Raw genomic sequence first — 11,871 nt, 5'->3', positions numbered from 1 at the left:
GCACAAAATACCCCGTGCTGGGTGGGCACTGCTTGCTCCTGCAACGTGCAGACCACCGGGGAGGAGCCCTGCAGTAGTTTCGTGCTCCACTTCACCTGGGGAAGTGGGTTTTTAAATGAAATTAAGCACCGGTATCAGTTTTCCTGATGCTCAAGATAGCATAGCGTCATATTTTCCATGAGAAACCTCAATTCCACAGGAAAGCAAGGGAGCAGCCTTGGTCTAAATGACAAGTCCAATCCAGTACCGCAACTTAATGCCATAAGAGAGAGAGGAGGAGAAAAAAAAAAACACACACAACAAAACAGCAACCCTCAACCACAGGACCTCACAACATTCATGTCAGCCATAAAATACCACAGCATTGAGATACTCTGGAGAGGTGATCCAAGAACCTAATTCAATAGAAATGCGCTCGCTTGCCAGTGGGTATTAATGCTGCAACAGACAGAGCTGCTCCGGTGAACCTTTTTGATAAAAGGCCATTTGGCAAACTTCAGAAATATGCTTAAAATATATATGTATTTATTCAATAATAATAATAATAAAAAAATAAATTAAAAAAAAAATATAGGGAAAAAAAAAGCCATAAACCTCGGGCCTCCCTTTGTCTGAAACCAGTATTTGGGCAAACTGTGTGTAAATCAGATCTATATATAGATTAATTGCACTACAGGGCCCAGCAAGAAATGCCACAGGAATCATTTACTGCTTACAACTCACTTTTGAAAGGTGTGTGGATTTCTAGCATGTCTTGCAGCCAGAGAACACCTCAAATCCTGGAGCTTTCACACTACAGAGGTCCCAGCACCTCCAAGCACACGGTCTGAGGCAGTGATGAGGCTGACCCCATGGATGGCATCACACACATCCTACAATTATGGGGTAGAAGACACCAATGCCTGGGGATATTCTGCAGCAGTTTCCACCCCTTAACCAGAAGACTCCCTTTAGCAAGCTGTCAACCAGGTGACAGTAAAAAAGGGACCAGATACTTAGGAGCAGCAGCTGTTAGGAGCATCAGGATCAACACCAGAAAGTCAGGAGACCAGCCACAAAGCTGTGGGTATCTGGCAGAAAAATTTCATCTTAGTCCCTTCTTCTTGCCAGCTCCAGCCTAGAGCTGTGTCTGAGTTTGTGCCAGTGTCTGCACTGCTGGAAGTTCATCAGCAGTTAAGTGCATCTGACCTCAACCCCCTGCAGTGCTTTGCATTTCCCCAGTCATGAGTCTTTATCAGCATTTTCTTCCTCAGTTATTCCTCTGTCCTAGGCGTGCTCACAGCAAACAGTCTGTAAGCAGCAGACAAAATTCAATAACCGGAATTATTAGTCACAGACTTGTCTCTGTCCCTAACATCCAGGAATCACCCTGTCCAAAAAGTCTCCTCCGTGGCAATGAAGCTTAGCAGACCACTCAGCTCCTGCAGCCCATGTGGAGCATCCGTGCTGCAAGCATTTGGCTTCAGTGTTTGAAGCCATCACACAAACTCCAGAGGAGGATTTTACCCTTGCTAAGTGATCTCTGCAGCCTCATTCTTATCCTTTAGCAAATATGTTCACTGCTTTTATATTTTTTTTCCCTTGATCTGACTGGAATAGCACTTGATTGACTTGATCCCCAAGAGCACTTGACTTGACTTGACTTGATCTCTGTTTTGCAGCACCTTCCCAAGACAATGAAGTGCCAGGATTCTCATATCTGTTATGAAAATTCAGATGCTGAATATCCCAAATCTCCACTCCCTATTGGAAACCCTGTCTTCAGCACCTCATTATAACCCACCTCAATTTTGAACCATTACATTGCATAATCCAGGCACACTCACCATAAGCTCTGGGTATGTTGGCCGTTCTTTGGAATTCTTCTTCAAGCTTTAATGAAAAAAAAATAATAATAAAAATTAAAAGTTACATTCTTTACGAAATTTAAGCAAAGCTATAAAATTGTACCATGACAAAAGCAAGGTTTGAAGTCCTTATAGAGTGAGTTAAATTACTCATCCATGTTAAGCAAACAGCTTAGGTCTTGAAGACACCCCCAGCCACCACAGCCTGCACACAGGCCCCAGCTGGCACACAGCGCTGGGTACACCAGTGCAGTGAGCACAAGGCCACAGATCCGGGGACACCCTATATACCAGTGTATACGCCCTATATACCACTGCCTGTTGCTGGGGACCAGGCACAATCGGTCTTTTGGGTATTATCTGGTAGGCCAGCGACTGAGGGAATGGATACAGCCTCCATGCTTCTGGCTGGGCATGGTGACCGGGCAGCTCCAAAGCATGTGTACACCAATTTGTTTATCACCATGCTGTTATCAGTAGGGACGGTTCCATGGGACATCCTTTTTTTCTCCTCTCCTACAACAGATGGCTCTGGAGGGTTGTAGCTGGAAGTTATTTTGGTTTCCCTCCAGCAGAAAATAGTTTTTAAAAGACAGGACGTAATCTCTACTCACTTCCTGACAGTGTATTTAGGGGAAAGACACTTGGAGCAACTTGAAAAGATCTTCACACACGTACACGTCGGTGGCGGGGAAAAGGTGTCACACTGAGCAAAACAAAAGTGAGAACCTCGGTGATGATAAGTCGCTCCTCTGCTGGGATTTGCCGGAGCCCAGAGGAAGCGGAGGACACACACTGAATAGATATTTCCTGCTTGCTGTGTGTAGCGGGCTCGTGTTTAGTGTCATGTTGTGAATGAACAGAGGAACCTAGTAACGATACGTGCCAATATTGCCGAACTGGAGGTACGGGATGTGTCACATCCTCTGAGCTCAAAAGTAGCCCAAGCTGAGATGCTAAGGTGAATTTCAAGCTTGGGCATGTCCAGAAACACGATTTGGATACAATCCTCTTAATTTAGAAGCTCTACAAACAAAACCTTTTTTTCCGAGGTTATTAATATCAGGAAATTTGGTGACAAATTACTGAAATCCATGTAAATTTTCAGGAACAAAGTGCCGTTATTAGATCTGATGCTAGCTCAGACAGGTCACTGCAGCTTCACTGCCCCAGACAGCGGATGGTGTGTTCACCCTGCGACCTCCTGCATTGCAGCTGGCCTTGATACACTGACTTGTCGTGACCTGGTTTGCTGTCAGAAGAAATCCTCAGACTCTGACACCACAAAACCAGTGCAACACGCAGCCAAAGCTCATTCCTCTGATTCCATGCAACTCCACTGGTGTTTAGGGGTCTTTAGTGATCCTAGATGACAGGTTTTGCACAGAGAGAAACTGCCATGTACCCTCCAAAGCATAAGGTTTCAAGGTACGAGTGCTGCTCAGTAGGGTCATGCTTCTCACTGCAACTACCACAAACAGCTGTGGCTATCTTAATCCTAAATCAGCCCAAGGCAATAGCTGCAAGACACCGTGTCTGCAAAAGCAAACTATGCCTCTGTTCAGTGGGGAACAACAGCCTGCCTGGCACAAACAGGCAAGTCTGCAATAACAAGCAGTGAGCCAGCAGCACAGGAGAAAGGCAGCTGGTCCAAAATCCCAGCGTGGGCCTTGCAAAAACGGTGGGCATTATGCGAGAGGGTTTTTCCAAGCCAGCTCCCACCTCTGACAGACACAGAGCAGTGTGGGCATGTGCAGGTATTCCCCAGCACGAAGCGGGAGAGAGGCGTGCGGCTGAATCCAGGGACCTCGAAAACATGTTTGGACAAGACTCTGAAGAATTTGAGCGTCAGTACTTAAAGTCCCTGGGCAGGAGTGGCTGATAATCCCCTTCCTGGGTCACAGCAGAGCCGGCCGGACTCCAGACCCTGACACTGGCAGCTCGGGAACAGTCTCACATTTCTGTATTTGTCGATCTGCCGTCCTTTCTTGGCTACCCTGCAAACCACCAGCCACCTGCCAACTTGGCAAGCCGCAGATGGCACTGCAGCGCCTGGAAAATAAAAACGCCTCCCAGGCGGTTTCCAGGGAAGCTGGAGGGAGAAGCAGTCAGGAGCCGCGGGGCCGCTGCCAGCTCTCTTTGAACCATATGATGAGGGCAGCTGCGAGTCTCCTCGGGTGCTGGGAGAGCCTGCGCTTTCATGCAGCACTCCCAGCCTCCAGACAGCGCGCATCTGCTCCAACCCTTTTCCTACGACGCAGCCAAATCCTCCCGCTGCTTCCAGCTCCGAGTCCCAGAGAGAGCGGAGCAGCAGCCGCAGGGCCCGGCAGCGGGACAGCCGCGGTCGAGGCCATCGCGGGGCGAGCTCAGCACTGGGCCTGCCCTCAGAGCTGCGTCCCCCAGGAGCAGGGTGGCACGAGGGGCTGCTCAGGGCAAGGCTGCTGGAGGATGTGGCCATTCCTGGACCCTGCTCAGCTTCCCCACCCTGCCACAAACAGTACATGATATTCGTATGGGGGGACTGGCTGAGATATCCTTCTTAATCCCTTCTTCCTGTACATCACCCAAATCACCGGGTCTGGGGCTCAAGCAGAGAAAGCCAGCCATCACTGGCCACCACAAGAAGGCTCATCTATCACCCTTGAGGGGTGGTTACTTCACAAATACCATGTCCCTGAGGGACAACAGTGGGGATAGGGACAGTGATACGGGAGGCCACCAGCACCTGTCCTCCTCATCCTCAGATGGCCAGGGCCAGTAGGGCCAGGTCCAGCAGGGCCTGGGCAGCAGGGACAAGGGGGAGGTTTACCATTGCGAGGTAAAATCGACGAACTCCGACGAAAACTTGTCTGCCGGCAGCTGCGGCGACGGCTCCTCCACCACCTGCTTGAGCTGCTGGAAGGGCGTCCCCCAGGAGTCGTAGGGAAAGCGCAGGATGGCCAGCTCAATCTGAGGAGACAGCACCCATGCCTCAGTCCCGGGGGACAGACACCCCGGGGCTCATCCTGCCACCCCACAGGATTTTGGCAGCCTGTTTAACCACCCACACATGTGTTTTTTTGGGCCCTGCACAAACACGTGGAATATCCTCACCCCACCAGGCCACAGTGTCTTGCAGGAAACCTTTTGTGTTTAACCTCCCCCAGCAAACGGGGCAGGCCTGAGGACACCCGGCAGCCTCCATATCCAATCCTCCCTCCTGCCCTCCTGTTGGACATCACTGGGGAGAGGCCAGAAGTTTAAAAGACACGTATTGCAGAGGGTCACTGTGCTATAAAATGGCAAGGAGATGGATTCCCTCTGAACACTGCTTCTCCTGGTGTGCAGGAGATGCCGCCGATGCCCCCTCCTCTGATGGGGACTGTGCTAAGTGCGATTTGCCGGGATGTTTTTTCAGGTTTGAAATCCAACCTGCTCCACAGACAGACACAGGGCCGGACGCCTTCGCCTTAGCCCATGCTGCCATCTCCCGGCAGCCTGTGGCCACCACAGCAGGGCTGTCCCCAGCAGGGTGGCAGTCCCCGGGACAGCCACAGACAGAGCCTCGGGGGTGTCCCAAGGGTGGGACATCCTTGGAGACCTGTCCTGCCACGCCAACACATCAAAGCCAGCAAAGCAGCTCCGTCTGCCTTCTCCTTGACCCCGCAATGTGCTCACTGGTACCTTGTGGATTCGCTGTGTGCCCCTTCCAGCCCTGACACCTTCCCAGGGAACCAGTGCCACCAGTGCCAGGGGGCTACGGGGAGGAAAATGAATCCACAAACCACACCCAACACCCCAACCACACTGCCAGCCCCCAGATTGCCCTACCATCGTGATCCCCAGGCTCCAGATATCAGATTTGACGCTGTACCCCTTCTGGTTCAGCTCCGGGTTAATTCTTTCGGGCTGTGAAGAGACACAAGGGCAGTTAAGGACCAGGGATGGGCTCAGCGCGATGCCTGCACCCAGGGCTCACCAACCTCAGAGGGGTCTTTCACGGGTCAGAGCCACTTAGCCCATGCTGCCAGCCTTCCCTTGGCCATCTTGGCATCAGATCAAGCCTACATCCTTGCCAGTAAGGGCAGAGAGTGAAATGGGTCACCAGAAGGAGATGGCACCTGCATCAGGTTTGGGGTGGTGCAGCTGACCCAGCACATCAGGCACGAAGGAGGTGACAAGCCTCGACTCTCCAGGACTGCGTTCACCCCATGCGACTACTTCACAGAGAGCAAATCCAAAGGAGTGTTTTTTTCTCCCAAAATAAAAGCACTGGTGTCCCCACAGGGCAAACAGCAAAAGTTCAACACGGAGTAATTACAAAGCCTTTCCCAAGGTCACGGGGAGGAGATAAGGCAGCAGAAAGCCATGCTCACAAGACCTGATTTGACCCGTGAGATCCTTCTCCTCCCTCTACCCCTTTACAAGTAACTTCAGGGATACGTCTTACAAAATGAGGCCCCAGGACATGCTGGTGGCTGATCCTTCCCCCTTTAGGATGACCCGACACCCAGGCTCATGTTCCTCTGGCTGCCCTGCAGCAGCTTTCACAAGCGGCTTCTCGGCGGCTCAACTTACAGCCATGTAGGGTTTGCATCCCGCATCCATGGTTTTAGCAACCGAGTCAACGAGGTAACCGCTAATTCCAAAATCGCACATTTTCACCTGCCCCTGCGTATTGATCAACACGTTAGAGGGCTTTACATCTGCAAGAAGGAACACATACCACAGTCACTGTCATGCATGGGCCAAGCCAAAAAAAGCCAAAGAGCTTCCTATCAGCAGAGGGCACCAAAGGTGCCCGTGCAAACCCCGGTGCTTCATATAGGACAGAAACTCGGCTGGTTGTGGCTATTGCAAGTTCAGGTGACTGCCTTGTGGGCCTGTTGGATGTCCTGCAAGTGTCCCTTCATTTGCAGGTTCCCCTCATTGATCTGGGGGGTGGGAGGGAGCCCTGCATGTAGCCACCGTGTCCTAGCGAGCTGGGGATGGCCATGGCAATCAGTGCTCACAGGGGCACAGCTTGGAAGAGCTGGGGCCAACTCCAGGGGACGTCTGTGAGAGCCTGAAGCATCAGTGAGTCCCCAGCTGAAGCTGCTCTCTTGCCAGCACAAGGGAAAAAACATGGGGAAAAGGATAAGAGGTGGGCAGGAAAGGGTGAAGAGCAGTGAGGATTGCAGTGGAAGGAGGGAGCAGGAAACGGAGACAAGGATCAAGATTTCAGAAGTGGCCTCTAATTTTAAGGATACCGAGCTTGCAGGCAATGAGAGCAGCAGCAGGCGTGTGGGTGCTCCACACCTTATGGAAATCAGTCCAGTGTCTCATCTATTTATTACTGCCAGATTTATCTGCTTCCCATCACGGCCTTATAATCCCTGGTGCATTCGTATTTGCATCATTCTCATGAAGGCGGTTATAATCACCATCAGCAAGGGAAATTAAGGTACAGAAAGAAGTCAAAAGTGATGGCTGCCAGAGCATGCAGGGGCTTCCTGGCTAGGCTACTCCCAGATGAAATGTCAGCACAAAGCCCATTTGCTGAGCTATTTAAATGCCCGACACAGGCCACCCTTCTCTCATCTGAGGACTAAGCCTCAACAGGGAGCAATCCTTCCCCTGTTGACACCCAGAAATAAGAGGTCACTTCTGCAAGAAGGCCATCTACCTACGTGTGATAAAAGATTAATTATAAGCGCTGAAACACCATCTGAGGGAGACCAGAAGCTGTTTTTGAGTCCTGCTCTTTAGCACTGGGTGGTTTACAGCTCATTAACATCTACTCTTTAATCAGCGCTTTGCAATCAAGTGCTTCAGGTATCTGAGATCCTCACCCATCTGTTATTATCTTGAAATAAGACAATTTTCAGTGGAAATCAAAGAAGCAAACAGAAATTCAGAAGCTGAGCAGCAGTTTCCACCCACTGCAAATGACACAGAAGGCAGGAACTCAGTCCCCAGCCACGTGCAGGACCTACAGCACATGACCGCCTGCTGGAGCTTAACGTTCCCTTCAGACACTCCTTCCCCCTGCAGCAACACCCTGGAGAGGGCTTTTTCCTCCTCTTAAAAAATGGAAAACGACCCTTTAGAAATAAAGGTACTAAGCAGCAACACTGCAATTTGTTTTTCTAAGTGTGTTCATGGCATATTTGAGATGCAAAAAGGGAAAAATGCCTTTTTTTTTTAAAGTTTAAGGAGGATATTCAAGAGTACATTTGAAGCTATTTTCGGTATCGAACCATTCTGCCCCGCTGGCGTTTGGGGAAGCCCACAGAAGGGACTGGGGTGGTTAGATCCCTGCCAGCAAGGAGGAGCCTCCCACTGCACACCAGCGTGGAGCTGCTGAGCACCAGGAGAAGCCTGCACAAAGCCTGAGAGCACCAAAGTCAGAAGGAAAAGTTGGTTATAATTTGGCAGAGGTGTTGAAGCACACCATGGATTTAGACCATGGATTAGGGAAATGTAATGCAAGGGAAACTGCATTTTTCTGCCAACACCATCAGGCTGGAGCCCACTTCTCCTCCACTCCAGCTCCAGCAGGGAGTCAGCAGAGGTTTCTTATGCTATGGCTTTTGCTCGTTGTGAGACACTGGGGAATAGTTTTGCTGTCCAAGGCTGATTTTATACGGGGCACTTTGGGAGCCCTGTTCCTGGCTGCAAGGCCAGCCCTTGTGAGACTGACACCACGGAGCATGGGACGGACAGACACCGGCACGGCCACGGCTGCGTGCCTGGCTCTTACCTCTGTGGATGACGGAGAGCTTACTGTGTAGATGTTCTAGTGCTTTTACGATCTGAAAGAACAAAGCTAGAGTGAATCACAGCTGGCAGCACCGCAACGGGGAGGGAACGCTATCTGGCTTCACCCCCCATCCTTACGGATCTGTTCGGAGGTGCATCCTGCACCCCAAGGTGACAGAGGGTCCCCAGGGATCTCCAAGGATACCAGGACCTGATTGAGAAGTCAAAGGGGCTGCAGGGACCTCCCCACATTTAACACGGTGCCACCTCTCCATTACAGGGTGTACAGGCACATTTGGGAGTATTTATGGCTTATAAATAACATCATCCCATACCTAGAAGCCACCTAGGGATGTCCACATGGGCTGGCCTGTGGACCATGCTCTTCCTCGCACAAATACTGCTGGGAGGCTGGGTCATGCAGGACTTGGCTTAAAAAAAAAGACCCCCTTTTCCTTCCCCCTTCACCCCACTAATACTCACAGAGACGGCTATTTTCCCTAAGATGTCCTCAGGAATCGTCAGGCCTTTGTCAATGACGTGTTTGTAGAATTTGTCCAGTGAGGTATCCATCAGCTCCATGCAGATCCACACGTCTCCCTGGAGGATACAAAAAGCAAACATCTGCCCACTGGAACAGACCATTCTTGCCTTTCATGTACAAACGCCTTCTTTGGCACTTGCCCTTTGCTGGCCGGTTTCCTTCTTCCCTGTCTCGTAAAAGTTATTCAGCAAAACTCTGCTGGGCTTTCTCTTTCCCTCCTCCCCAGCCAGAGTGTTGTTCACCTTCCCTACCACTCTGAGTGCATTTTCTGCCGTCTCATCCCAAATCAAAGTCCCAGTGATTTAGGAGTCCTGAAAGTTATCAGGACGGAGGTTCCTACGTGCCCAGGTCCCTCAGCAAATGCTCAGCCAGGAAAAGTTCAGCTCTGCAGGGCTGTGCTTAAACCTCTTCAATAAACCTTGCTCTCCAGAGCTTTCCACACTTTTCCTCCATGTGGCTTTCTCATCGCAAGTCAGGACAATATTAACACAAAGGGACCAGGCTGTGAGTTGGTGTCCTCAGCACGCAGCCACCCCCACACCACCAAGCCCCAGCATCCCAGCACAGGAGCTCGGATGCTCTCAGCTCTTCCTCACCTGGCAGTGCCACTCCTCCCTCACCACAAAATAACTGCACATGGCAGCCCCTTAGGCCAGGATTGAGCAAATTCAAATTCTACCGTGTCTCATATCTAGATTAAACCCATGGATTCAGAGGGAGGCCAGGGAATTTAGAAATTCAGAGCCTGGGAGGGGATCCAGCCCCCCAGGGCAGCGCAGCCAGTCTCCGGGATGCCGTACCTCTCGGAAAAGTGCCCCGTAAAAGGTGACGGTGAAGGGGCAATCTACCGTCCTCATGGAGATATCCAGGTCCATCAGTAACCTCTTCTGCTCCTGGCTGTTGACCGTGGCTCGGATGCGCTGGAACACAAAGCAGTTTAGCGTTGGCTGTCAGCACGGCTGTCGGCACGCTGCTGCTGCAGGGACCCATCGCAGCGGTGCCGTGATGCCCAGCATGTCCTGAAATCGTGCCTTTATCCTTTTATTTTTTTTAACCCCCTGAGTTACCTTTTCTCACCCCTATTTGTCATGGGCACATCCCAAGCACAGGCACTCCAGTGCCACAGAAAGCCACAGTGGATTAAGAGGTTTTTTGACCTCAGCCCAAACGGCAGGGGATTTTGCTTGGCGAATGCCACTTTTTTTTTTTTTTACAACAGCCAAAAGTCACTGGGGCTGGGGAGAGCAGAAGGGAGCTGGGAACCAAATTCTAGGCTGGTGAGAACCCACGGCTCCTGGAGCTGTAGCATCCATCTATGCACATCAGCAGCTTTGGTCAGGAGAGAAGGCTCCATCCCTGCAGCCCGACACCATGTGCACCTCATGGCTTTGGAAAGCGCACATTTCCCGGTCTCCCAAGGAAGAGATGTCATTTATGTGACATACCTGCAGCCCCTCAGCTGGGAAGCCCAACAAACAGGCACAGCACAACCCCAGATGGGGCACACACATATCCAGGCTCTTTGGCCAAAGACACCCGAGGTCGATAAGTAATGGAGTTACACCATTCAGCACTGCAGATGCAAGTAAAAGCCCAAATGTGCCTGCTGCACCCCCTTCACATCACACTCAGAGAGGTCGTTTGCAGTTTGGCGAACAAGAAGACAAAATGCAGAGCGTGGAGGCCCTGAGACACATCCCAGCATCCACAGCAAGGTCCAGCCATAACAGAGGAGCTAAGAATTTCCCTTCAGTTTGCTCTTGGCTTCCAGCTCTGCATCTTTTTTTTTTTTTTTTTTTTTTTGCCTTTTTCTTATTCTGAAAGGAAATTTGAGCTAAAATTCAGCCCTGTAAAAATTGGCCTTTCCCAAGGTACAAATTTTCCCATGACTATTTCCTTAAGCTGCAAGCTTATGAGTCAAAGCTGCTGTTATGAAAACTTTTCATAATAGCATCTACAAACCTGTCGTGAATCAAGACCCCACTGCAGCAGACAAAATGTGAAAAAAAAAAAAAATCTGTGTTCCAAAGAGATTTAAAAAGTCCAAGTTGAAGAAAACGATCTTATGCAATTGAATTTACAGTGCAGTCCTCTTTATAATTACAGTTACTGTGCAGAGCCCTGAATGGAGGATAGATCAATGCTAGAAAAAAAATAATATGTATATTTAAAAAATGATGGCATATAACCCCTAAAATGCTAGAAAACCCAGGCATGTCGCAGACATAGAAGAACAATATGCTTGTATACACCACGATGCAGGAAACACACTGAGCATCCCACTTTTTGAACAAATCCCTTCTCTTTGTTCAACAGGGCCCAAATCCTCTTCAGCATTCCTTGCCCCTGTGCAGAAAGAGGATTCCCCTTGGAAAGACGCGGATCCCAGCAAAGGCATGCGTGAGAACAAGCAAGATTAGAGATGCGCAGGGATGAGGGCGCAGAGGGCGTCCACACACAACGAACACATAGAAAGCAGCTCGGGAGGCTCACTCTACCTTCACTGCCATGATCTGCCCGCTAGGCATGTGCCGCATCTTCTCCACCACCCCGTACGCACCTCGTCCCAGCTCAGAGATGGGCTCCAGGTCATCGGCTTTCACCTCAAAGTTCTGCAAGGAGGAACCCGTCAGGAAAAAGGTAGATGCAAGGTGTAAAACACACCCCAAATCTAACCCAAATCCAACCCTGCTGAGCATGTGAATTCATCCCCCTGCATCCCCCTCCTTCCATCCTGCTCCACGAGGCTGGAAACAAACC

The 11,871-nt window shown here is 50.5% G+C and overlaps 1 protein-coding gene across 3 annotated transcripts in view; it reads right to left on the bottom strand.

The window, feature by feature from the left end:
- Positions 1–11,871, bottom strand: part of MAP2K6 (mitogen-activated protein kinase kinase 6) — a 53,907-nt gene that overhangs the window by 17,808 nt on the left and 24,228 nt on the right. For all 3 annotated transcript variants that reach the window (XM_068654708.1, XM_068654707.1, XM_068654709.1), the window contains exons 4-11: positions 11,610–11,723; positions 9,912–10,031; positions 9,051–9,167; positions 8,569–8,620; positions 6,405–6,532; positions 5,658–5,735; positions 4,657–4,796; positions 1,827–1,872 (exon numbers count right to left, since the gene is read on the bottom strand). In XM_068654708.1, coding sequence (XP_068510809.1) covers positions 1,827–1,872; positions 4,657–4,796; positions 5,658–5,735; positions 6,405–6,532; positions 8,569–8,620; positions 9,051–9,167; positions 9,912–10,031; positions 11,610–11,723 — 795 coding nt within the window. The remainder of the gene's footprint in view (positions 1–1,826; positions 1,873–4,656; positions 4,797–5,657; positions 5,736–6,404; positions 6,533–8,568; positions 8,621–9,050; positions 9,168–9,911; positions 10,032–11,609; positions 11,724–11,871) is intronic.

This window comes from Anas acuta, chromosome 18, assembly GCF_963932015.1.
Source record: "Anas acuta chromosome 18, bAnaAcu1.1, whole genome shotgun sequence".
NCBI classification, from domain to species: domain Eukaryota; kingdom Metazoa; phylum Chordata; class Aves; order Anseriformes; family Anatidae; genus Anas; species Anas acuta.
The sequence above is the reverse complement of the archived record's forward strand: the minus strand, read 5'-3'. Positions and strand labels throughout refer to the sequence as shown.